The sequence below is a fragment of the Tursiops truncatus genome, chromosome 8 (genome assembly GCF_011762595.2).
Source record: "Tursiops truncatus isolate mTurTru1 chromosome 8, mTurTru1.mat.Y, whole genome shotgun sequence".
Taxonomy (NCBI): Eukaryota; Metazoa; Chordata; class Mammalia; order Artiodactyla; family Delphinidae; genus Tursiops; species Tursiops truncatus.
Window position 1 is genome coordinate 7,540,351 of NC_047041.1, and position 23,061 is coordinate 7,563,411.

The 23,061-nt window shown below is 50.9% G+C and overlaps 1 protein-coding gene across 1 annotated transcript in view; it reads left to right on the forward strand.

The window, feature by feature from the left end:
- Nucleotides 1-23,061, forward strand: part of KIRREL3 (kirre like nephrin family adhesion molecule 3) — a 146,666-nt gene that overhangs the window by 8,814 nt on the left and 114,791 nt on the right. The window contains exon 2 of the mRNA XM_073807948.1: nucleotides 16,088-16,165. Within this exon, the coding sequence (XP_073664049.1) occupies nucleotides 16,088-16,165 (78 nt within the window). The remainder of the gene's footprint in view (nucleotides 1-16,087; nucleotides 16,166-23,061) is intronic.

Here is a 23,061-nt window from a genome sequence, read left to right on the forward strand (position 1 = left end):
CACACAGAATGCTCCTTAGGCAAAACCGAGAGAACTGCATCTCCTTGCTGGCATTTGCAGAGCTAGCTGCCCGCATCCCCCATAGTGTGAGCAGGAGACCTGGGCTTGTGAGTGCTAAAATGCTATGGGGTGGGGGTAAGGCGGGGTGGGGACAAGATTTAATAGAACTCAGGCTGTGAAGTCAGACAGACCCAGATTCAAACCCTGGCTCAGCCACTATATAGATGAGCTGATATCTGGCAAGTTATTTAACCCCTCCAAGCCTCAGCATTCTCATCTGTACAATAGGATCACGATGGTACCTCTTCAGAGGAACGGTGTAAGAATTAAAGGAGATAATTTATATAAAGTACTTAACACCATGCCTGGTAAAACATTTTTCTGCTTTTATCACACTTCCCAAGGGGTCCCCAGTGTTGCAGAGCCCCACCTTCAGAACCTCACACCCAGCTACTGGCTGACACCCTGGTGACAAGGGTAGGGAGAAATTCCCCCTTCCCGCTCTTCCAAGTATTTGCTAAAGAGTGCAGCGGGAGGCCTCCACAGAAGGCTGGGAAGAACTTGCCACCCATTGAGAGGTCGTGAGTTTGCACCTACCCTTGGAGATTTCAAAGCAAGTCAGTCCTGACCTTTCCGGAACGGTCAACTGGCAGTCCCGCCAGGTGGCGAGAGAGCGAACACATGGTCTCCCATGGCCCTCTGCCATGTGTTTCTCTGCCTGGACCCGGCAGCCTCGGCTCAATGGTCAGCCAACACAGGATGAGGCCTGGAGGTGTGGTGACTCCCCTGAAATGAATCGGAAACCACAGGTGGAGGCCCTCAGTCACATCTATGAAAGGCCTGGAAGCCAGAAACAGGGTAGACAGCCCTCTCCTCAAATGTTAAGTCTCCGCCGGTGGTGAGCTGGTGACCCTGTTCCCGGGAAGGAGAGTGGGCGGGGGAAGAGCCCTGATGGCCCCTCTGCCGATTGCCCCGGTGTGAATACTCCCCCCGTGGCCGATTTGAGGCTGCCTCTGTGGCATCATGGAACACAGTTGTCAGTGAAAAAAGTGTTGCCTGCCATACCAGTAAACAAAGGATGTTGCAACCATCAAGCCATCCCATTACAGCTGCCCCTACAGTGAGCCCTGAGGGAACTCAGGATGGAAACGTGATGCCCACCATCTAGCAGTCAGCCGCGGCAGTCCTCCCCGACGGTGCGCCCTGGGCATACTCAGGAGGAGACAGCACAGGATATGGGCCTCATGGAGCTGAGGTGCATATCAAAGGAATGAGCCCAGACTTTTGCATCTTCCCATAGAGAGAAAACCAGAAAAGTACTAAATTCCTTAACTTGAGATGTCTGGTTTCCTTTAACTTACTGTAATCTTTTGATGTTCAGACTACCTGGTCTTTTTTGCAAAAACTCCTATCTATACTGGCTCCCCACCAGCCTCTTCCGAGCAGTCTCTCAGAGCTATCTGAAGGGCTGCATCTCAGGTTTAAATCTTCAGTTTTGTCTGCCAAATAAAACGTAATCCTCAACTTTTCTGTCGTGCATTCTTTTCAGTCAACGCAATCATGGGAAGAGATACCCACGTCGTCCCTCCCAAGCTGGTGCTCGGTCCCCACTCCACCGGCTGAATGCAGCCTATATCCCAGGCACACAGGACAGGCCAGGGGACTAGGGTCCTGGGCTCTGGTCCCACCTGAGTCCTTGTGAAGAACAGGCCCTGGGCAGCTTGCCCTGAGACCAGTTCTTCCTTCTACTGAGTTGCCACCTGCCTCCCTGTAATCTGCACCCGCGTCCGACCTCTTGCCAAAGCCCTGCGATCAGTCTCCTCTCTCCGACCTGCCCGATCCCAATCCCCACCTGTGCCTCTTTCGGCCAGGCTTCTAGTCCCTGGCTGGCCTGGCACCAGCCTCCAGGTGCTCCCAGCTTTGCCTGTGTGCCCCTTAAAGGAGGGCTTAGAGAGCTGCGTGCCACCTTCCCTGTGTTCTGAGCGGTGCCAGGTGGAAACTTCCATCCTCTGCTTGCACTGGATGTGTCGTGAGAGGCTTTTTATCTGGGTCTGTCTGAATATTTGTTCTGACTCCTGACTAGTTTCGAAGACCCCCGAGAGCGGGTCTTAACCTCCTTTCCCTGCCCAGTTCCTAGTATTCACCCTGCACTCACTCTGCAGTTACTCACAGCAGCTGGCGAGGTTGGCAATGACCGTCTTCAGGCCTTTTGCTCTTCTGATTCTGCACAGCACCAGCCTGGGACCTACACTACCATGCCAGCCAGGAGTGGCCGCCCCATCAGGACCACCACGACCCAGGGAGCTGGACACAGCCGCCCCCGAGCTGCTATGGGCATCATCTTTACAACAGTTTGGAAGAAGCCTTGATTCAAACTACAGAACCAGAGCCCTCAGGCAAACCTCCTGCCTAGAAAAGTTTATTTTTTTTTTTAATATTTATTTGTTTATTTGGCTGCATCAGGTCTCGGTTACGGCACGTGGGATCTTCATTGCAGCACGCAGGCTTCTCTCTAGTTATGGTACATGGACTCTAGAGTGCACGGGCTTAGTTACCCTGTGGCACGTGGGACCTCAGTTCCCCAGCCAGGGATCAAACCCACGTCCCCTGGGTTGGAAGGAGATTTTTAACCACTGGACCACCAGGGAAGTCCCTAGAGAATGTTATCATTGTCTTGACTTGTAGCACACCCCTGCTCTTTTTTTTTTTTTGGCCATGTTGCGCAGCATGTGGGATTTTAGTCCCCCGACCAGGGATCGAACCTGTGCCCCTGCATTGGAAGCACAGAGTCCGAGCCACTGGACCACCAGGGAAGTCCGCCCCTGCTCTTTATAATGGTATATTATGTTACTGTTCTAACTAACTCTCATGTATGGGGCACTTGCAAGGCACCCAGCCTTGGTTGCGTGCCTTTGGACAGGTAATAGGGACACACCTCTCCTTACCTCCCAGCGCTCTGCATCAGTCTCCAGTCCTCACCACAGACCAGGAGGTCTGCATTCCACAGATCAAGGAAACAATGAAGGTGGACCCTCAGATCAAGAGCCCAGGGACAGCGGAAGGCTCCACACTACTGTGTGACAAGTCTCACAGACCGTGGGGTCAATGGTCCAAGCTTCCTGGGCTGGCTTCCCTTTGTCTCAGGAGCAGGGAGATGACCTGGCTGTCCCGTCCAAAGACTTCCTGCTCAGCAGGCCCCTGGGTTTAAAGGCCCCTCTGTGTCTTAGACTAGCCCACCTCACTGTGCCCTCCAGCCAGAGAACCTTCTCCAGGTTAATCAGAGGTATAAATCCTCCTGCAGGTCAGATCTGAGCCACCAGCCTCCTTCCCATGGCTGTGATGTCCTCTGTGGACTGGCCGGAGCCCGAGTCAAGGTCCCTGGTGGTTTCTTATGGGCAACAGGTCACACCTGTTGGGATCATGGATCCCACCGCCCACGTGTACTGAAACTTCTGAGCTCCATTGCCCCCAGACAAAGGAGGAGTGGTCCAGGTCTTTCCTGGTACCACCCATGCCTGCTCCCAGAAGTAGTAAACAGCCCACGGGTGACCCAGCCAGCAGGTGGTGAACAAATACCATTTTCTCTTGAGGGGAGAATGGTTTAGGTGTCAGCTGGAGTCTGGAATTCCTTCCCATTCTCCCACCGTGATATGCAAGCATGCGCCTTCCTCTCCCTCTCTCACACCGTCCCAGCGACCGCGCCCTCTGCCCTGGCAGGGCAGGGTTGCCAAGTTGATAGCCCCGAATAGGGTCACCTCTCCGGGGCTTGGCTACTGACGTGTGCAGAGCTCTAGCAGCCCCTGGCACGCCTATTAGCAATCAGCCTCCTGCTTGGGCTGGCCTCGTGATAAATAAACTTTCATGTTCTTACTAAGTGATGGCTGGTGGTTCAAAATCGCTACCCTGGAATTGTTTGAGGTTGATTCCTTAATCAAAGCTCTCAGGCTCTCCTCCACCCCCTCACTGCTGAAAGGTTATCATTAAAGAGAAGAAAGGCGCTTTGATTTCTGTTGCTGGGCTGCCAGCTTGGAGCTGGGGCTCTTGGGGGAGGTGGGGAGGCTTGGTTTTACCCCAAGCCTTGTGTGCAAATCTTAGCTCTGCCAGCACCAGCTGGGCAACTTGGGGCAAGTTGCAGAGCCTCTCTGATCCTCTGTACCCTCCTCTGGGGCTGTCTCAGGTATGGTGAGGCTCAAGGAGACCTTGTGTCTGACGGGTGCTTCTAAGCCTGCCAAGCCCTGTAAGTGTGTTAGTCCTGATACCCAGTCACAGCCATATTCTCAGACCCATGTTCAAGTCCCTTAGGGGCAAGGGGCTTCCATGGAGCTTTCTGGAAATAGTGGACCTTCCATAAGGCACCTTGGACAAGAACATGGGATTAGAACCAGCCCATGGCATTCACCCTAACCCACTCCCAGAGGTATCCCCCAGAAAGAGCTCAGCCGGTGGACCTGCCTCACTCTGTCTTCCTCGCCTGCCCCTCTCCTGTCCACATCTGTGCTTTTTGACGGCAAGAGAAACACGGGGCTAGGGCCCCCATGTAGCTAGATAAATAATTACTAAAGAAATAAATGAATAAAAATAAACAAAGAAAGCCTCCAGGGAGCTAGAATTGCTGCCATGCTGACAGGTAACTGGCAGATTCGATTTCATTATAAGATACAGAGCTGTAATGGGGTGTGTGGAGCTCAAGGAGGATTGCAGTAAAGGGAGGACAGCAGCGTTCCCTGCCGTCCCCGCCGGCTCCTCTACAGACCCCACCATCCACTTTCCTGCCTCGCCGGGTGGGCGGGAAACTGGACACTGCCCTGGGGGACGAGGTCTGGCCAAGGCTGGCCCTCCCCTCCTCGCCAGCCTCATCCGCAAAACGGCCCAAGTCACGATGCGCTAGTGGACAGCCCTAGGTCGGAAGTGTGGACGGAGGGGCAGAGTCAGGAGGGCTACACACTCACCCACACTCTCCTCCTCTGCCCCAGGGGAAGGTGTGCAGCTTCTGAATGGACACAGCCCACGCAGCCAGGCACGGCATGGTGACCGGACTGTGAACAAGGCAGCTGTGACTGGCCTGGCCTGGGGACAATAACGTGCCACCACCTGGCCTCCCTCCTGTCCTGCTTTTCTACCCAGAAAGTGGAGGAAGCGCCCTCTAGCTCACCGAGGCTTAGTCTACCCCCTTCCATCCCAAAGACCCTAAAAGACCCTCCCCTCCCCGCACTCCTCGGACACATTTCCCTTCTCTCTGCCCTCTTCCCTTGGGCCAGGTAAGAACTGACGTCTCCCTCCACCCCAGCCCTGTCCAGTGGGTTGTGGGCTTGAGGACAAAGCCTGGCCATCCCCACCTGACTCCAGTGAGAAATGCTTTAAATCCAGCTCATGGCCTTTATGGGACCCTCCTGGTTCTTCCTCAGCCTTTATGATTTTATTTGGGCTATAAATGGGTGACAAGGGGGGGGTTGTAAGCACAAAACTAAACAGCAGCACTGCTCCTGCCGTCCCCCACCCCCACTCCCACCCCTCCATGCTTCCCTGCCCTACCCTCGCCCCCTGCCTCTCTGGAGGCCACCCTTCCTTCTCCAGGCACGGACTCCCCAGGGACCCGGCTCCCACGGGGGCTTCTCAGAGCCCCCCGACCACCTGGCAGTTCTGACCTAATTGGCCAGCACCCTCTGGACACACGTGGTCGCCTTCCTCCCACTGGGGTCTGTGCGGGTCACCTGAGCTGTGTGTGCAGCATCTAGGCTACATCCTGGCAGAAGGGCACAGCCTGGGCTCTGGGATCAAATGCACCTGGATTTTAATCCTGACTCCTCCCCTTCCCAGGTGTGTGACTTCGGAAAAATTACTAACTTTCCTGAGCCCCACCTGATCAATGGGGCTACGAACCTGTGTGAATAGCAAACCACAAATCAGTCTTACATTCACAGCCTCTTATGGGGGCTCTGCCTTCTGGCTTTAGATCTGGTATTGAAGAGAAGGGCAGGGGACGGGGTGGGAGCACGTGGACGTGGGGAGACCTTGCAGGCCTCCCACTGCCCTCAGTCTTAGTCACTGGGGACTTTTTTGGTCCTACTAGAAAAAGGAGAGGAGAGATGCCCTCTTTCTGCCTGGCCTCCCAGCGTAATTAACTGCATGTACCAGGCTGAGCATACCCAGGGGCAGGGCCACAGCTCTCGAGCATCTGCCCCGTTCAATCATTAGTCACCAACCCCCAACTTGCTCTTAGGAAAAGTCTAAAAGCCTTCCAGGCCTATGGCCTTCAGCAGTCCCCGTTCCTCACAGGATAAGTAGACTGATGGCAGGCCAGGGCGTGGAGGGGTGGCCTTCATCATCTCGTTTCTCTGTCACGCTCCTCCACGGAGCAATTAAGCACTGGGATTAGATATCCTAAATCAGAGATGGCTGAGGTTTTCTTGTACATGTGATAAAACTGCTTCCCATAAAACTTCTCCACCAACATTATTAAACTTCCCCCAATTCCCTGCACCTCTCACAAAAAGATTAGACTAGTAGCGCGAAGAACCTCGTTTATCGTCAGTTTTCTTGGCCTCCACATTTACTAGCTGTTTGACCCTGAGTGAATATTTAATCTTTTGGATTACCAGTTTCCTATTATTAGGAACAATAATAGTACTTACCTTACAGAATTTTTACGATAGAAAATAATGCATGCAAAGTACTCAGCCCAGAGACTAAGCAATCGTAAGTAATCAGTAAATGGCAACTTTAATTGCACTGGTGAATGAAGTGAGCTTGGCCCCACGGTGGGTGATACCAGCCAGTGGAGAGGGGCAAGGCGAGGCCACGTCCAGCCCCCAGGGGAGGGGTGGGCAGCCAGTGTCCCAATTCCAGGGTGCAGAGGGGTGTGGTGGACTCTGCTGACCCTGGGGGCTGCACTGATGCCCAAGTGGCCCAGAGGAAGGCCACGTCCGGAGTCAGCTGGTGGCCGCGTTGGAACTCTAAGCAATTAATCAGCTGGGAAAGACCCCCAGGCAGCATCTGAGGGTAGGTGAGAAGTCGTATCTCACAGAGAAGGGAGACCAGCATGGAAGCCACCAGGCACGGAGTCAGGCACACAGGTGTGCCCAAGCTTCACCACTCACAGCTGAGGGACCCTGGCAAACTCCTTACCCATCTAAAATGTCCAGTTCTTTATAAACAAAGACAGGAATAATAATACCTAGCTTCATAACGTCTGTGTGAGGGTGAAACAAGAAGAGGAAAGTAAATGCCCAGGGCTGTCTTTTTCCTGCCCACGAGGTACAGACTCGGGGCAGTGAGCAGAGATTTGGAGAAGCCGGAGGATTGGGGACCACATGGGACCCTGCGGACACATGGGATCTGGGGCCAGGAACAACACAGACAGTCATGGGCCCCACAGCTGGTGGTGAGGAATTTGCGGATATGCTGCCTGCCTTGGCCACACTGGGGTAGGGCCATGCCAGGCAGTAAATGGCACGGCTGTGGCAGCTGAGAAGGCGGGGGCTGGCAAAGGGCTGCCGCGATGCTGGTCCTTGCTATTGTAGGGAGCCGCAAGGCGCTTACCATCTGGGACCTGAAGGAGCCTTGCTCCCTGCAGGAGGTAGTGAGGATGGGCTGGTGGCCACAAAAATTTTTTGGAATTATCACAACGATTGCCAACTCTTCCTAAAAGAGGATCACTAGATGTGAGCTTTTTTTTGCGGTACGCGGGCCTCTCACTGTTGTGGCCTCTCCTGATGCGGAGCACAGGCTCCAGACGCGCAGGCTCAGCGGCCATGGCTCATGGGCCTAACTGCTCCGCGGCATGTGGGATCTTCCCGGACCGGGGCACGAACCCGTGTCCCCTGCATCGGCAGGCGGACTCTCAACCACTGCGCCACCAGGGAAGCCTTAGATGTGAGCTTTTTCTGTAATTCGTTGTTTTAAAAAATTTAATTTAAGACCACGTGTGTTTCAGATTTCTCTTAGAAGAATTTAATTGGTATGTAATAGCATAGTTAATTAAATACAAATCAATTGTTTAAGAGAACTAATTGATACTTAACATGGACAGTGAAAAACTTAGTTCTAATATAATTAACTCATTAAACAAGCAATGAAAGAGCAATTATGTCTTTACAACAATGTAAAGTTTATAGTGCTTTAATAAACTTAGCATTAGCAAGCAATGCAATTCAAAAATTATGAAACAGGTATTATTGGTCTATTAAACATTTATTACTTGTCCTAGAGGCCCCGAGCCACGCACTAGACAGGATTAATAAACCTTTACTATCCCACTCTTCAGGACTCTTTCCTAGAGAGGTTGATCAGAAAACTGTGATCTTTGCATGATTTATGGGCACCCTTATTGCCTGGGATGTGAGTAATTATGCTGAAAACAGGACTAGGCAGACCCAATGCAGAAAGCAGTTTAGCAGAATCATAGTGAGAACTCGCCAAACGTGAGACTCCAGCATCCTGCCACCAGGGGGCTACCACCGGGCAGAACACATATGAGAGAGGCCATGGGTACAGACACCCAACCAAGGCAAACCCCAGACAAATCTGCAGCCCCCCAGGTCCTGTAGGAGGCCCACCCCACCACCTGAGCTCCTTTTTCCTCGTCGGGACCCCTACAGCCATTATTGCCGTTCATGTAGAAATGACTCCAGCCCTGCCTCATGACGCTTCTCTAACTGAACCATTGCTTGTCTTTGACGCTACCTTTTCACAGGTGTGTGCCTTACATAACCAACTGGATCATAATCTCATTGGGAGAGGAAGCTTGTGTTACATATTTTCGTCTTGAGCATCGTGCCTCTCGAGTGTTCGTGGGTTGGGTTTTATAGCTGCTGCATATTGTAAATACTTGCTGGTTATGGAGGGGTGGTAGCCGTACTATAGCAGAGGTTACCTGTATCATCCCACTGCTTTTTACATAATTCATCACATTACGAATTGGTCTACAGACCAAGATATTTGCTCTCCGAGGTCAGTGAAGCTGGTTAAAAATGTATTTCTTCAGATCTGAACTTGTGCTCATGTAATCAACCAGGACCTGTTCACTTGGGGATCCTTCAAATACAGAAGTCCAAAATGCACCGTCGTCACATGTAACCTCATAGGCTTCCTTTGTCAATCACTTCCTTTTTTTTTTTTTTTTGGCTACTTTGGGTCATCGTTGTGGCGTGTGGGTTTTCTCTAGTTGCAGTGAGCAGGACTACCCTTCGTTGCAGTGCACGGGCTCTAGGCACGTGGGCTCAGTAGTTGCAGCATGCAGGCTCTAGTGTGCAGGCTCAGTAGTTGTGGCTCACAGGCTCTAGAGTGCAGGCTCAGTAGTTGTGGCACGCGGGTTTAGTTGCTCCGCAGCATGTGGGAATCTTCCCGGACCAGGGATCGAACCGGTGTCCCCTGCGTTGGCAGGCGGGTTCTTAACCGCTGAGCCACCAAGGAAGCCCTGTCAATCACTTCTGACCCAGCCCCCTCACTTCCTGCAGTCTTCCCCACTAAAGACCTTGTGGTTGCCATTGTCCCCTTCCTCTGCCTAAGCCACTCTGATGCTTAGCCCCATTGTCTCGGTCAAGAACATCTCTCCGAGTCGCCATTTCCTCTCAGTCGCCAGCACCTCTGGTCCTGTGGCCTCGCCTGTGACACCCCCTGGCTGGTCCTCCTGACTCACTTCACTCCTCCAGCCCAGCTGACTTACCTCTGCCACACTGACCTTCAAAGATGCCACCTAACAGCTCATTATATCACCTTGGACAGGGTATTTCACCTCCCTGAGTCTCCCCTTTCATAGCTGTTTAAAAAAAAAGAAAAAAAAGAGGGTAAGGAAGGGGATTTGATGATCTCTAAACCCCAGTCTGATATTCTGTTTCTGTTTCCTGAACTCTCGCTCATCAGTACTTCATTCGAGGAGGCCCTTTTCATCAAATGCTGTCTCCTTGGATTTGCATGGCAACCATGTGAGAAGGGTTTTACTACCAGTATCCATATTTCGTAGATGAGAAAACTGAAGCCCGGAGAAGCCTGAGGACTGTTAAGGGCTGAAGCGAGGCTCCAGCCAGCAGTGGTGGTTTTACAGCACACGTGGCCTCCCCTACCCCCCAGGGCTCCCCTGTGACTCCAGCCAGGTCCAGCTGACGTCTTCTCCACCTGCTCTCTGGAACTATCTGGGGAGCTATTTTCAGCCCCTGCACTGCTCTCCTGTGTCAAGGTGGCGGGGATGTGGAAGCTCTGAATGTCCCTCTGAGAAGCCCAGGGTCCTTTCACCTGCTTTCTCCTCTCAGGCTGTCTTGGGAGAGCAGGAAGAGGGGGCACATGTCATCCCATCGCCTCCTGCCAGGAGTGTTCCACAGTTTCCCAGCTGCGCTCCCTTGTCTGGTCTTACCTTCTCCCAGCCACATCTGCCCCAGTGCTAATATGGTCTTTATAAGACGCAAGTCTGGCCTTTCTTCTGCTAAGCATTCTGTAGGAAAAGTCCAGACTCCTAGGCAAGGCTCACCAGGTCCTCCAGGTCCGGTCCCTGACTCTGTCTCCTGCCTCGTCTCACTTTCTCGTCTCCCGAAATCTTTGCTGTATCCACACCAAACTGCCTGCCCATCATGCTCTATTCTTGTTAGGTCGGCTTCTGGGGACCTGCTCCATCTAACAGCTTCAGGTGGTAAAGGGTTAGTCCTCAGCAGGCACCCCTGAACCACTGTGACTGGGCACGTTGGGGACAGAAGGGCCCCCAGATGCACCGAATAGCCTCAGAAATGATGAGGGATAGCCATAAAAGAGGACAAAATAATGCCATTTGCAGCAACATGGACGGACCTAGAGATTGTCATACTGAGTGTTATCGCTTATATGTGGAATCTAAAAAAAAGGGTACAAATGAACTTATCTACAAAACAGAAATAGAGTTACAGATGTAGAAAACAAACTTATGGTTACGAGGAGGTAAAGGGAGGGAGGGATAAATTGGGAGATTGGGATGGACACACACACACACACACTGCTATATATAAAATGGATAACTAATAAGGACCTACTGTATAGCACAGGGAACTCTACTCAATCCTCTGTAATGGCCTATATGGAAAAGAATCTAAAAAAGAGTGGGTATATGTATAACTGATTCACTTTGCTGTACACCTGAAACTAACACAACATTGGAAATCAACTCTACTCCGATAAAAATTTAAAAACAGAAAGAAAGAAATGGTGAGGGAGAAGGACGTGGTACCTGTCCATTGTCACCAGCTCGATCCGTGGTCACTTCACAGCTCATTTGTTTCTGGCTGGGGCAATAAGCAAACACTCTTCTAGCCAATGTCATCCTCACGCTGGCAGCAGGGATGCTCACAGCATCCTGGGTTGCCACCAAGACCCACAGCTGCCCTCCCTCCCCACCTGCCCTGTTTCCCATCATCTCTTGTGCCACCACCCCCATTGTCCCACCTTAGCAGCCCCTCTGGCCGCTCTCCAATCAGTTGGTGCCTCTCACAAGGCTTCTGAGTGGTCGTGCAATGCTGCTCCCTGCATCCCCTGTGACCAAGGGATGGGAGTCAGAGTCTTGGCCAATGGAAATAGCCAGGTTCTATAAAAGACCAGCTTCTCCCCTCTTCCTGTCTATGTTAGCTTGCTAGGGCTGACGTGACAAAGAGCCACAGACTGGGTGGCTTAAACATCAAAAATGTATTGCCTAACAGTTCTGGAGGCTAGAAGTCCACAGAAGATGTTGGCAGAGTTGGGTCCTTCTGAAGGCTGTGAGGAAAGGCTCTGTTCTAGGCCTCCCTTCTTGGCTCATTGATGGCCGTCTCCATGTTTATATGTGTGTCTGTCCCAAATTTCCCCTGTTTATGAAGACATCTGTCATATTGGATTAGGGCTCCCCATTGACCATTGTAACTTGACTACCTTGGTAGAGTCTCTTTGTCCAGATAAAGGCACATTCTGAGGTATTGAGGTTACGACTTCAACATTGGATTTGGGGGGACACAGTTCACCCCACAGTCCCAGCCAGGACCACTGATCTCTGCTGTCTCTTCTCTGTCTTGAATCATGGCATCAGCAGCCCTGGGATCCCGGAACCTACCCTAAGAATTAGCCAGAAATCAGACCTGGATTCTAGCCTGAGCACTGTCACCAACTGTGCTTTGGCCTTGAGTTGTCATTTTACTTCTCTGAGCCTGTTTCTGAAACCAAAACGGAGGAAATCATTTCCTCCTTGCGTGCTTCACAGAGCTACTGTGAACACCCAATAAGATAGTGAATATGACAGCATCGTGAAAAAATAAGTATCCCACAAATGTGAGGTAATATCACTGCACTATCATTATGATTACTCGTAAGAATAAAGGAATCCTTGGGCTAGAAAAAGTCCCATCCTCACCCTCTGAAACTGAAGGAAAACCATTCCATTTAGGAAGCCATCCCTCTTTATTCCTCCTGAGAGGAAACCTCACGCTTCCCAGACTCCTGTTCTGATGAATTACAATGTTCATTCACTTCAGACCATCTGCATCTACCTAATCCACTGTGCCAGGGTTAAGCCCTCCTGATTCCATTCTGGCCCGGGTCGGGGAGAACTGATTACTACCCATTAAGTCAGACTTTTCCTGATCCGTTGCCACGTGCCAGGCACTGTGCTTAGGGCTAAGGACTCTGAGCCTAAAAAGGCACTATCCTCACCCTTCTGTTGCTCAGTCTAGAGGCCGGGAGTTCCTGGGGTGCAATCTGGACTTCTCCCTAAGAAACACACCGCTTCCCAGGGAATGTTTCATTGTGTAGCAGCATTCCCTAATTCTTTGTCCTCCTGAGACAGCGGCCTCCACATCCCCATCTGCAGGTGACACTGGCCTTCTTTGCTCTGAACTGTCCTTTAAGCCGGGATGACTCCATTCGCGTCCATCATTTCCCATGGGTACCTTCGGTGCATCTGGTGGTTCTGCTACTGATTAGTCCTCAGGCAAAGGCTGCAGCCCCAAAGTCTACGTGGAGAAGACCCCATCATCTTGCTGTTCTAAAATACGCATCTAGGACCCTGACTCCACCATCGGTCCCATGCCATGTGACAAGGAAGGTCGCAGTCTGGTGGCTGGTCTAGATCACAAAGCGAATGATGGATTCACTTTTGATTGATTGACAATCATTGATTCACCATGATTGTTCAACAATGATTGTTCTTTCTATCACATTCTTTCATCTCTCCCGTAATAGCCTGGTTGATCTGGCTTGGTGACGTTTTCCCAAGAGGATGCCATAGGTTCCTGCTTCCCCCCAGCTCTCTCTCTGGTCAGTATCTTTGACCACACCCATCCTCCACACCTGTGTTTCTAGATTCTCCTCCCCTCGCTCACTTTGGCCCCTGGCCTGCTTCCTCATGTGGAAACAATGACCTCTAATTTAGCTCTGCAATATCTCTCCCAAGAACACCCCAAATTTTCATATATGGATAGCTAGATAATTCCCACTTCGCTGATCCCCCAACCTGCTCTTTCTTGCAAAGATCCCAGTGGCTTCTCCCCACTTCTCAGTAAAGACTCAGTCAGAGAGCCCTCTCACTTAATACATTTCTGCAGTGTGCTTATTAGGGCCTTGTAATGTAGACGCCTAAATAATTAAGACTAACCCACAAGTGTCAAATTAAATGAGCCAAATACATTGAGAAATTGCCTGGTCCTCCATTTCTTTTATTAATCAGGTTTTTTTAAAAAACTTCTTTTCCTGCTCATTTGCAAAAGTCAGACATGGTCAGTGAGACTCTTACTTATAATAACCGTGCGTATGTGCAGCCTCTTTCCCTGGGCGATTCCCCCGGGGGCATATTATATATGACATAGGACAGGGTCGGTTGCAGTGGCAGAGACAGCCAGCCCAGATAACACAGAGTCAACAGGTTGTCCCCGGTCTCGAAATCTTTAGGAGAATCGTGCTTCTTCCATTTCCTTGAGAGTCGAGGGGACTGTCCAGGAAGCCCAGCACGAACACGGGTCAAAATCCATCCAGCATCTGCCGCCCTCCACCCCTCAGTGCTCACCTGGGCTCGTTCCTGGACTCAATGCAAGAACCCAGGCTCCGTTTCTCATTAGGAGCTGCTACAGATGTGCTTCAGATGAGCATAAGAAGTCAGTGGAAAATAGAATAGGAATCATCAGCAATTGTATCATTGTGATGATGAACAATATGCATGCAATTATAATGGGCTGGTTAACTCTGCCTGTCGTCAGCATGTTGAGGTTTCAATACAGCGCCAGGCAAGAGGCTATTGTCTGCTGGAGCTCAGAGCCTCCTCACAGCTTGGGCTTCCGCTGGCCCCCTCCTGGCATGCCGAATTCCTGCCTCTTGAAGGTGGTTGTTAGAAAGGATCCACAAATATAGTAAGTAAACATCAAAGGGCCTTTGATCCGCACGGCTTTCAACAGAGAAGGAGCCCCTGAAGAAAGGGCCAAGGCCTTGGATGAGGGAACTTAACATCGTCAATTTGAGCGCCCGAGATGTAAGGCTGTTTGAAGTGAGGGCGTTTTGGCCGTGCCTTCAGACAAGCGTGGAGGGAAAGGAAGAGAAGTGAGTGCCTTTGGAAAAGGCACGCTCAGATCTGCTTCTCTGCTCTTTACTGATAGTCAATAAACCCCTTTAAAGAATCAGGAGATCAAAGCCTGCGACCTCCTTGGGCCATGGCTTCTGCCACCGCCCACCACACTTTGTTTTCCTCTGGGGCTGGAGCCCCTGAGCTCGACTTAGCCGTGTCTCTTGGGCCCTTTCATCCTGCTGCCCAGAGAGGCTGGGCCTGGGCCACAAGAGGTGGGTGGAGGGGTAGTGGGCAGAAAGAGCCCAGCCTCTCTATGCTCTGACAGCCTAGATGCAGACTGTCTAGGGCTCAGAGGAACACCCAGTGTCGTGGGAGAAGCTGCTGTGACACACCCCTCAGGGGGAACCTCCTTCTCTAAGAAACCGATGGAGAGAGTATCTGGGCGTCCAGAAAGCTAGCAAAGCCTGGAAGGAGCTGCAGGCACGTCCCCACCTCCAGAAATCATACCCCTTATCCATTTACCCAGTTTATGGCAGCTGCCACATTTGTACGACTCCAAAGCAAAGAGGGAGGGGCAGGGAGTCTACAATAATCATGGGTAGTCACTTAACATCTTTGAACTTCAATTTTCTCATCTGCGTAATGTGAATAGTAATAACCGATCTGCCTACCTCATGCAGTTGTTGTGAGGGTCAAAAGAGAAACTTGGTGTGGAATTGCTTCAAAGCCCACAAGTGCTGAAGACAGGTGAGGAAGAAAGGATAAATACCAGAGAGGAAATCTTGCCCGGTTGGCTGAGGTACTCCAGTCCAACGCTCACACACAACGAGCACTGATTTACAAAATATCGTAGGGGAGAAAACGGTCTCTTGCTTTCGCTACCTGGAATTGTTGTTCTAACCTCTTGTTCCATTGGGTCAAAGTCTTGTGGGACCAGAGTCTATGTCTTACGTCTCTCAGCCATCCCCACCCCTGCACTCTACACTGTGTTTACACCTCATAAGTGCCGGATGACAATGCTGAATTGCGCCTGAATATAAGGATGAACAGGGATCCCCAGCCCCAGAAATTCACTCTCTCCCAAAAGATAGACTCCTTCTACCTACACCTTGACCCCTGTGTCTTCTTCCAAATTTACCCATCACTCCTTTGGCCACTGTGTCTAGTTGTACTGTTCCATCCTGGACACCGCTGGCTGGACTCTGCCTCTTCTCTGGCTTGACAACAATCTCGGTGTGATCAGAGCATAGTCCCTATGCCTGGGATATATAGGGCCTCGTGAACCTATAGAGTAACGGTTATGAACATGGACGCTGGAGTCAGGCTGCCTGTGTTCAAAATCCCGGCTGTGCCACCTACCAGCTCTTTCACCTAAGGCTGCCTGCTTAATATGCCTGTAAATGGGGATAACAATGGCGTATACCTCATAGGGCTGTTGTGAGGATCAAATGATGAAATTATTGGTCTTATATTATGTCTGGACCATAGTAAGTGCTTTCTAAATGTTTGTTAAGTAATTAAGTAGCCCTGTTTATAAGAGCAACAAGTTTTACATCCCTTGCACTGACCCCTGGCCCATTCCTACCTCACCGACCTCTGCTTTTCTTCCAGAGCTGGGGCTCCAGAAGAGAGGATGCTGTCTGGTGCTGGGCTACATGGCCAAGGACAAGTTTCGGAGAATGAATGAAGGTCAGTGAGAACCCGTCCTCTCAGGGGAAATGGGGAGGGAAGAAGTTATGCCCTACAACTACGGTACCAGGAAAAAGAGCCTGGGCCATTTCAGAAAGGACAGTGGACACATCCGTTTGGTTTCCATGAAGCTGTTCAGCTAGTAACATGGGGAAGAGGACCTAATGCCTGAAGCACTGTATGCTGATTCGCGAGCATGCTTCATGTGCTATCTTCCCTCCTCCCTTGTGCCCCCTCCTTCTCTTCCTCTCTCTTTGTTTCCTTTTGGTCCTCAGCTACCCACCCAGTGCAATTAAATCTGCTTCTATTATCTTTTCTAATCCAGACCTCTCTGCCCTTTTCCTTAATCATTTACATGTCTTGGACGCTTATTGAATTAACGGCACCTCACGGGGCATTTGGGAGGATACTATACAAGAATAAGGCAGAGCTTTGATTCTCAAAGAACTTCCCCTCGAAAAACTGCCCTCTTTTCCAACTCCATCGGCCCTACCTCTCCCACTTACTCATAGGCCATTCTGCCTTCCTCTAGCACTGGGTCTTTCCTCTGAGGTTTGACTGGGCCACAGAAGGCTGGAGGAAGGTATTGACATTGATGTGGAGGCTAGGATGTGAGAGGAGTGCTGTCACTGACGGGCCTGCTGTAATAAAGAGCCAATCTCCTCATCCCCAGCCATCTGTCTCCATGCAGTTCATAAGCCTTTCCATCAGATGCCACAGACTGTCAGGCTTCAAAAGTAGGTAAGCAATGGCTGGGGAGGCCATTTATTCAATAAAGTCAGACAAATGAAACCCTGGCTTCTCACCAGCCCAGCTTGCCATGAGCTGGGCCCCTCTCCACTCAAGGACCAGGGTCCCTGTAGCCTCATTCCCATTCCAGGCATGAAAAAGGCAGCTCACCTGTACCATCTTAGCCATCTTCCTATGCTCTTCCTTAACATCTTCCTTATGCTCCTTAGCTTCCTATGCTCTTCCTTAGCTCTTCCTATGCTCTTCCTTCGCATCTTCCTATGCTCCTTAGCTGGCTCTCCTCCCAGCCCACAGACCATGACACCCACAACCCCATGTGCTCCCCAGACCTAATGCCTCACCCGCTGTAGGTTTGTTGCCAGCACACATCATACTGACAGTTTGACAGCCGTTAAGCCAGCACAATTAAACATAAAGACTATCACCTCCCCCGTTTCAATGCCTGTCTGTGTAAGAAGGCAACAGCCTCAAGAAGCTACTTCCTCTTTGTCGGAGCTCCGTGGCTGAGCACAGCCAGGGTTGAGGGCTGCATTTTCTGCATCCAACCAGTCAGTATCCCTTCCTGACTTTTCTCTTTCGCAGCGTACCCCTCCCTTCCCAACACCACGTTCTTGAGAGCCGAGGCAGTAACATCTAATTTGTAGAAACTGACAGCATGCCTCTGTCCATGGTGCTGAATAGACACATTCTCTTGCTGGCAATGCTCATTAGAGAAGCTGAAATGAGGGTCACAGGGAACAGGGGTGCCAAAAAGTCAGGACTTGGACTGGATTTGAAAGCTCAAGCTCTGAGTGCCTGACCTCAGTAGAAGGATACTGACTCAAGATCTTGGGGCCTAAAAAAAATCATATCACAAGGCTGATGAACACGATTTGACTCCCTCCAAATTTTCACAAGTGACTTGGGCTGCCATAACAAAATACCATAGACTGGCTTAAACTCAGAAATTTATTTTCTCACAGTTCTGGAGACTAGAAGTCCAAGATCAGGGTGCCAGCATGGTCAGGGAGAGAGAGAGAGAGAGAAAGCGCTCTGGTGTCTCTTCTTACAAAGACGCTAATCCTATCAGATCAGGGCCCTACCCTTATGACCTTATTTAACCTTAACACTTTTGTAAAGGCCGTATCTCCAAATACAGTCACAATTAGGGGTTAGGGTTTCAACATAGGAGCAGTGGGGGTGGGGGTGCAGCAGGGGAACACAATTCAATCCATTTCTTTGCCATAGCAGAAATGTACGATGGTAATACTCTGAACCAGAGGTTAGGAAAATGGTAAGAAAAATAAATGCAGCCTTAATATCTCCTTAGACTTTGGTCAAGTAAAGAAGGAAGGAAGAAAGTCAGGGAGGACTAGAGGAGGACTTGGAAACACGACCAGCACCAGATGACTTCTGAGGACAGTTAGCCTTACTTTGTGCAACAACTAAGCTGAGGCGGCATTTTAAACTGTTTTTTTCTTGTTAAAAAGGGAAGATGCCAGAACAATGCCTCTTCTCTCTAAGTGCCCTCTTCAAACACACACAATCCATATAAACGGGTTATTCCTTTCAACTGACTGTGGTCGACCTGGTTAGGAATGCTCTACCCCAATCTATACCCTCCGCCAGTGAAGACAAACTGAGAATCAAGGAAAAGGCAACAGAGACAACGGCAATAGCCAGGAAGTAACAGAACGGCTAAGCCCCAGCCCCGCCTTCCTCTGTGCCTGTGATTCTCACCCCTCCCAAATGCCCCCCCCGCCCCGCACACATTCAGGCTCACACACAACAGCACATACAGTAGCTGCTGCTGCTTCTGGGTAAACGAGGAGACAAGGGGGTGGTAAGCAAGTGAAACCACCATGTGTGAGGAGTTACAAATCTCCGCTAACAGAGGAGACAGGATAGGAGGCGGGTGAGTCACTGGGGCAGAAGGAGGGATGCCGGGGGTGGGGGGGGTAAGCTTTGGCTCTGGAGGGGTGGGAGGCTTGAGGAGGGGAGGCGGGAGGGGCCTGGAAAGGAAAAGAATGTTTCTCTGCTCCCACTTCAGCCAGGCTTACTGCCCCGAGTGCCATATTATACATTTTTTTCTCTTTTCTCAAACTCCAACATGTTTGCACATAAGAAAAAAGCATCGGCAAGCATGGGGAGCTGTTTTATGGTTTATAATTATCTTGTTCCAATACTCAAAATGATTATAACTTCCACATATTAATAATTGAACTGGAATCGCAGCTGTGACATAGATCAAGAAACAGACATCTCTGTCCCCGCTGCACTACACTCCTTGCTGTAAACTGAACAATTGGTAGAAGAGTTTTAAAAATGATAATTTTTTCTCCCGGGTGTTAGAATTAGTGAGACATTGGAACAATTAGCTGCCTCTTCCATCAAAGATAAGGCGGTGAGCATTATATTTGCAATTTAGAATAAAAATAAAAGACCAACTAGTGCTGTATTAAAGCACGTTTGTTCTGTTTAACAGTATCTAACAGGGTGTCTGTCACCCGGGGAGAAGTCGTCCCCTATTTCATTTGTTTCCTTAATTTGGTATCTTTTTATTTTCTTTTCCTTCCACTCTCTCCTCCTCACTACACTCCCCCCAAAAATAACAGCTTGAGAAGAAGCAAGAGAAAAATAATGAATGAACAGGAACTTTATAGATCTGGGGTTTCTCATAAGCTAGAGTAAACGCAACTGGTGCCGTTAAACTACAAAAAGCAATACAAAGAAAACACTATTCAAAGATCATTTAAGGGACTCCCCTGGTGGCGCAGTGGTTGAGAGTCCGCCTGCCGATGCAGGGGACGCGGGTTCGTGCCCCGGTCCGGGAAGATCCCACATGCCGCGGAGCGGCTGGGCCCGTGAGCCATGGCCGCTGAGCCTGCGCGTCCGGAGCCTGTGCTCCGCAACGGGAGAGGCCACAGCAGTGAGAGGCCCGCGTACCGCAAAAAAAAAAAAAAAAAATCATTTAAGGAGGCATGTGATAGCTAATGAGAGGTTTGCTCTATTTAGGAGCACGTAATAGCTTCTCGGGTAGAATCTGCAGCATTTGCAGGAATGGAGGTGGTTGGTAAAACATGTGTGTGTGTGTCCTTTCCTGTTTGGACTCAACACATCTGAGGCGTCAAATGGAGATATGGACAAAAATCAATGAAGGGCTGTCAAGAAAGGTGCAAATAAAGACAGACTAGGCATGGGACTATTCAATTTGTTTGACATAATTATCTTCATGTGATTAAGTACATGGTGCTTTAAGTAGGAACAGCTGGAAGGAGATCATTTATTTATTCATCAAACTTTCAAAGAATACCCACCATAAAAATAATACCAATCTTTCATAGTAAGTGCCAGCCACTGTTCTAAGCACTGGAGCTTTAAAAGTAAATAAGACACAGCCCCTGCCCTCTCGCTCCCAATAGAAACACACAGGCGCATCTCAGTGTTCCTGTCACCTCCACAGGGGGTCCTGCCAGACCACCTTACCTAAAGCAGATACCTCTCTTGCCCCCACCATTGTGCTCCATTGTGACAACCAGCCTATTTACTTTGTGGCACTTACTCCATTAGACTGTCCCACCTAAGAGTTAGCTTCAGGAAGGCAACGGTCCTGCTCCCTCATTTCCTTGCCAGTCCCTGGGCCTTAGCCCAGTGTCTCGCACATAGGGAGTAATCAATTTCAATTTAAGTAATTAATGAGTGCCAGGAGTGGCAATGGAGGAATACCCAAAGCCACCCACAAGGGTAAGGTGGGTCTGGAGAAGGAGCTCAGGAGGCAGAGCATCCTGACGTAGAGCACGAGTCTCCACATCCCCAGCAATTCCATAAGCCTTACCTCTCAGCCTCTCCTCCGAGGCCAGTGCTACAGTCCCTCCGGGGAGGCTGGGACCCGGGCAGGTCAGCCAAGCGGAGGGCTAGGAGGTGAGGCCACCAGTGGGGTTGTCTGTCCTGTACCCACCTGCCCTCCTTCCTCACCCCTCCTACTGCTGGGCCACCTTGTCATCTGGGGCATCACTAGGCAGGTATTTCCCATCAGATATGCAAGGGGAAGTGCCCTAACATGACACACACACACCCCATTCCCTTTCCTCTTTCCATCCTCCCCCGATTACCTGATTACCCATTTCTCCTGAAGAGCCCAGAACCACTCACCTGCTCAATGCACGTTGCTTACCCAGGGCGGATCCTATCCAAGGGCAGAATAGGAAGCTCTCGCGTAGTGTCAGATGAGGGGCTCTGCTTGCCTCTCAGAAAGCCCAGTACTCCTCTCTGTTAGAACCGTGAGCAACTCTAGCGACTGTAGCACAGCCCACCCCCTCAGGGAGATCTGGGACCATGGAGGGACTCGCCCAGGGTCAGTAGGAAGTTGCTGGAAGAGCCAGGACTACAGCCCAGCTCTCCTGACATCCAGTCCAGCCCTCGTTGAATTTGGAAAGAGGAGGCTGAGGCCATGATCGGAGGGAAAGCCCCTAAGGCTTTGACTTGAAAATACAGAGAAAGTGGAAGGGGCAGGAGAAAACGGGGGCAGAAGACAGGAAACTCCCCAGCTGATGTGGGAGAAAATCAGGAAAGACGTGGGGAGGGAGACACAGGCCAGGGAAGACCCTTTCTTTCTATGCAACCAGAAAAGGCTACTGGGCCCTAGGACTCTTGAAGGGGGAAATGAAGGGGAAGTAAGGAAGAGGATGCTTAAAGGAGGAGAGGGGAAGCCGTGAAGCCCTGGCCTCCCTGCCCGGGTGTCCCTTCAAGGCCAAGGTGGGCCTGCCCATGAGGCTCTCGTCCTCTCTCCTCCGGCTGCGCATCTGGTGGGCAGCAGAGTCCCCAGACCTTCAGAGTCACAGGGACCGGCTGCTTCTCCCGGCTCAGTGAAGGGAAAGCAGATATGCCTCCCAGCACTGTCACTTTCATCTTCCCAGAAAGAAACAAGTGCAAGTGATTAGCAAAGGCAGCTTCGTTGACTGGGGGTGGGCCACTGCGGGAGGGGCGGGAGGGGCGGGAGGGGCCGAGGAAGGAGAAGGCCTGCTCCATGGCCACTGGTCCACACAGGCTCAGGCTGCAGCACAGCCCCTGGGGGCACCATCCTCCTAGGCCAGACTCTGCATGCCAACGTCCTTGCCTTTCAGCCTGTGAGGGAGACAGAGCCCTGGAGGATGAGAACCCAGGCATCTTGAGCAGCTCGGAAGTTCTTTGGGATGGCAGGGGCACCCATCCTCTCCTCCTGCACCCCTGTTCCCTAATCCTTAAGAATGAGTCTAACACGTCCACTGCTCCCCGTCTGTCCCCTCACAGAGTGATAATGAGTAGAGGTGCCCCATGGGCATGTGTATGGCCTGGGGCAGATCCCTAAACCCCGGGATGATAGATAACCTCTTAGTGGGCAAAACTGGGTAATGTTGGATATGATCTCCGTTCCGTCTTTGAAATGTGATGATTCAAAAATCTACCCCGGCTCTCAACACCCTGCCACACCCTCTTCTCACCCCCCACCCCATAATTTTAAATGCTTTGGTCACCAAAGAAACCAGCACTAGGAAATTCAGCAGATGTATGTCTGTTTCTGTCTGTCCTTAGAGAATGAATTTGGGCCCGTGTCAGCTGGACCCTGGGTGGGTGGGAGGCCGTCGCGCTGGCCTGCAGGACAAGCTGCACTTTCTTTTTTGGCGGCGTGGGCAGGAGTCCGGTGGTCTGGACTTGGCCCGGGGACCTGACCCGGGGGAGGGTGGGTCGGCTGACACTCGAGCTCCTGGCCCTCTGCCTGTCGTCCCCCAGAGTCTGGCTCATGCCGAGGGCCCACCATCATTTTCCTGAGACAGTCCCTTCACCGCCTGCCAGGGCACCCCGGATACTGGCTAATACCGTCATTTTGTTAGTTGGAGCTTTTGGGTGCATTTCTTCTTATTTCATTTTTCTTACTGATGTGTTTTCTTCCACTGGGGCTGCAAAGCTCATTATTTGTATAACGTGCCTGTTTATTATTTATGGCAAGACTCAGGTTTCCAGGGCGCCTTATGATTGTTATTTAATTAGCTCGGCGCCTTGGAACAAGGAGCCCACCATTTCCATTCTCCTGCCTCCATCTGACGGTGGATTTCGGAGCTTTTCCCCAGACCTGTTCCTCCAGCCACCAGCCCTCCCTGCTGCTCTAAGGCGAGCTGGGGGCCATCTAG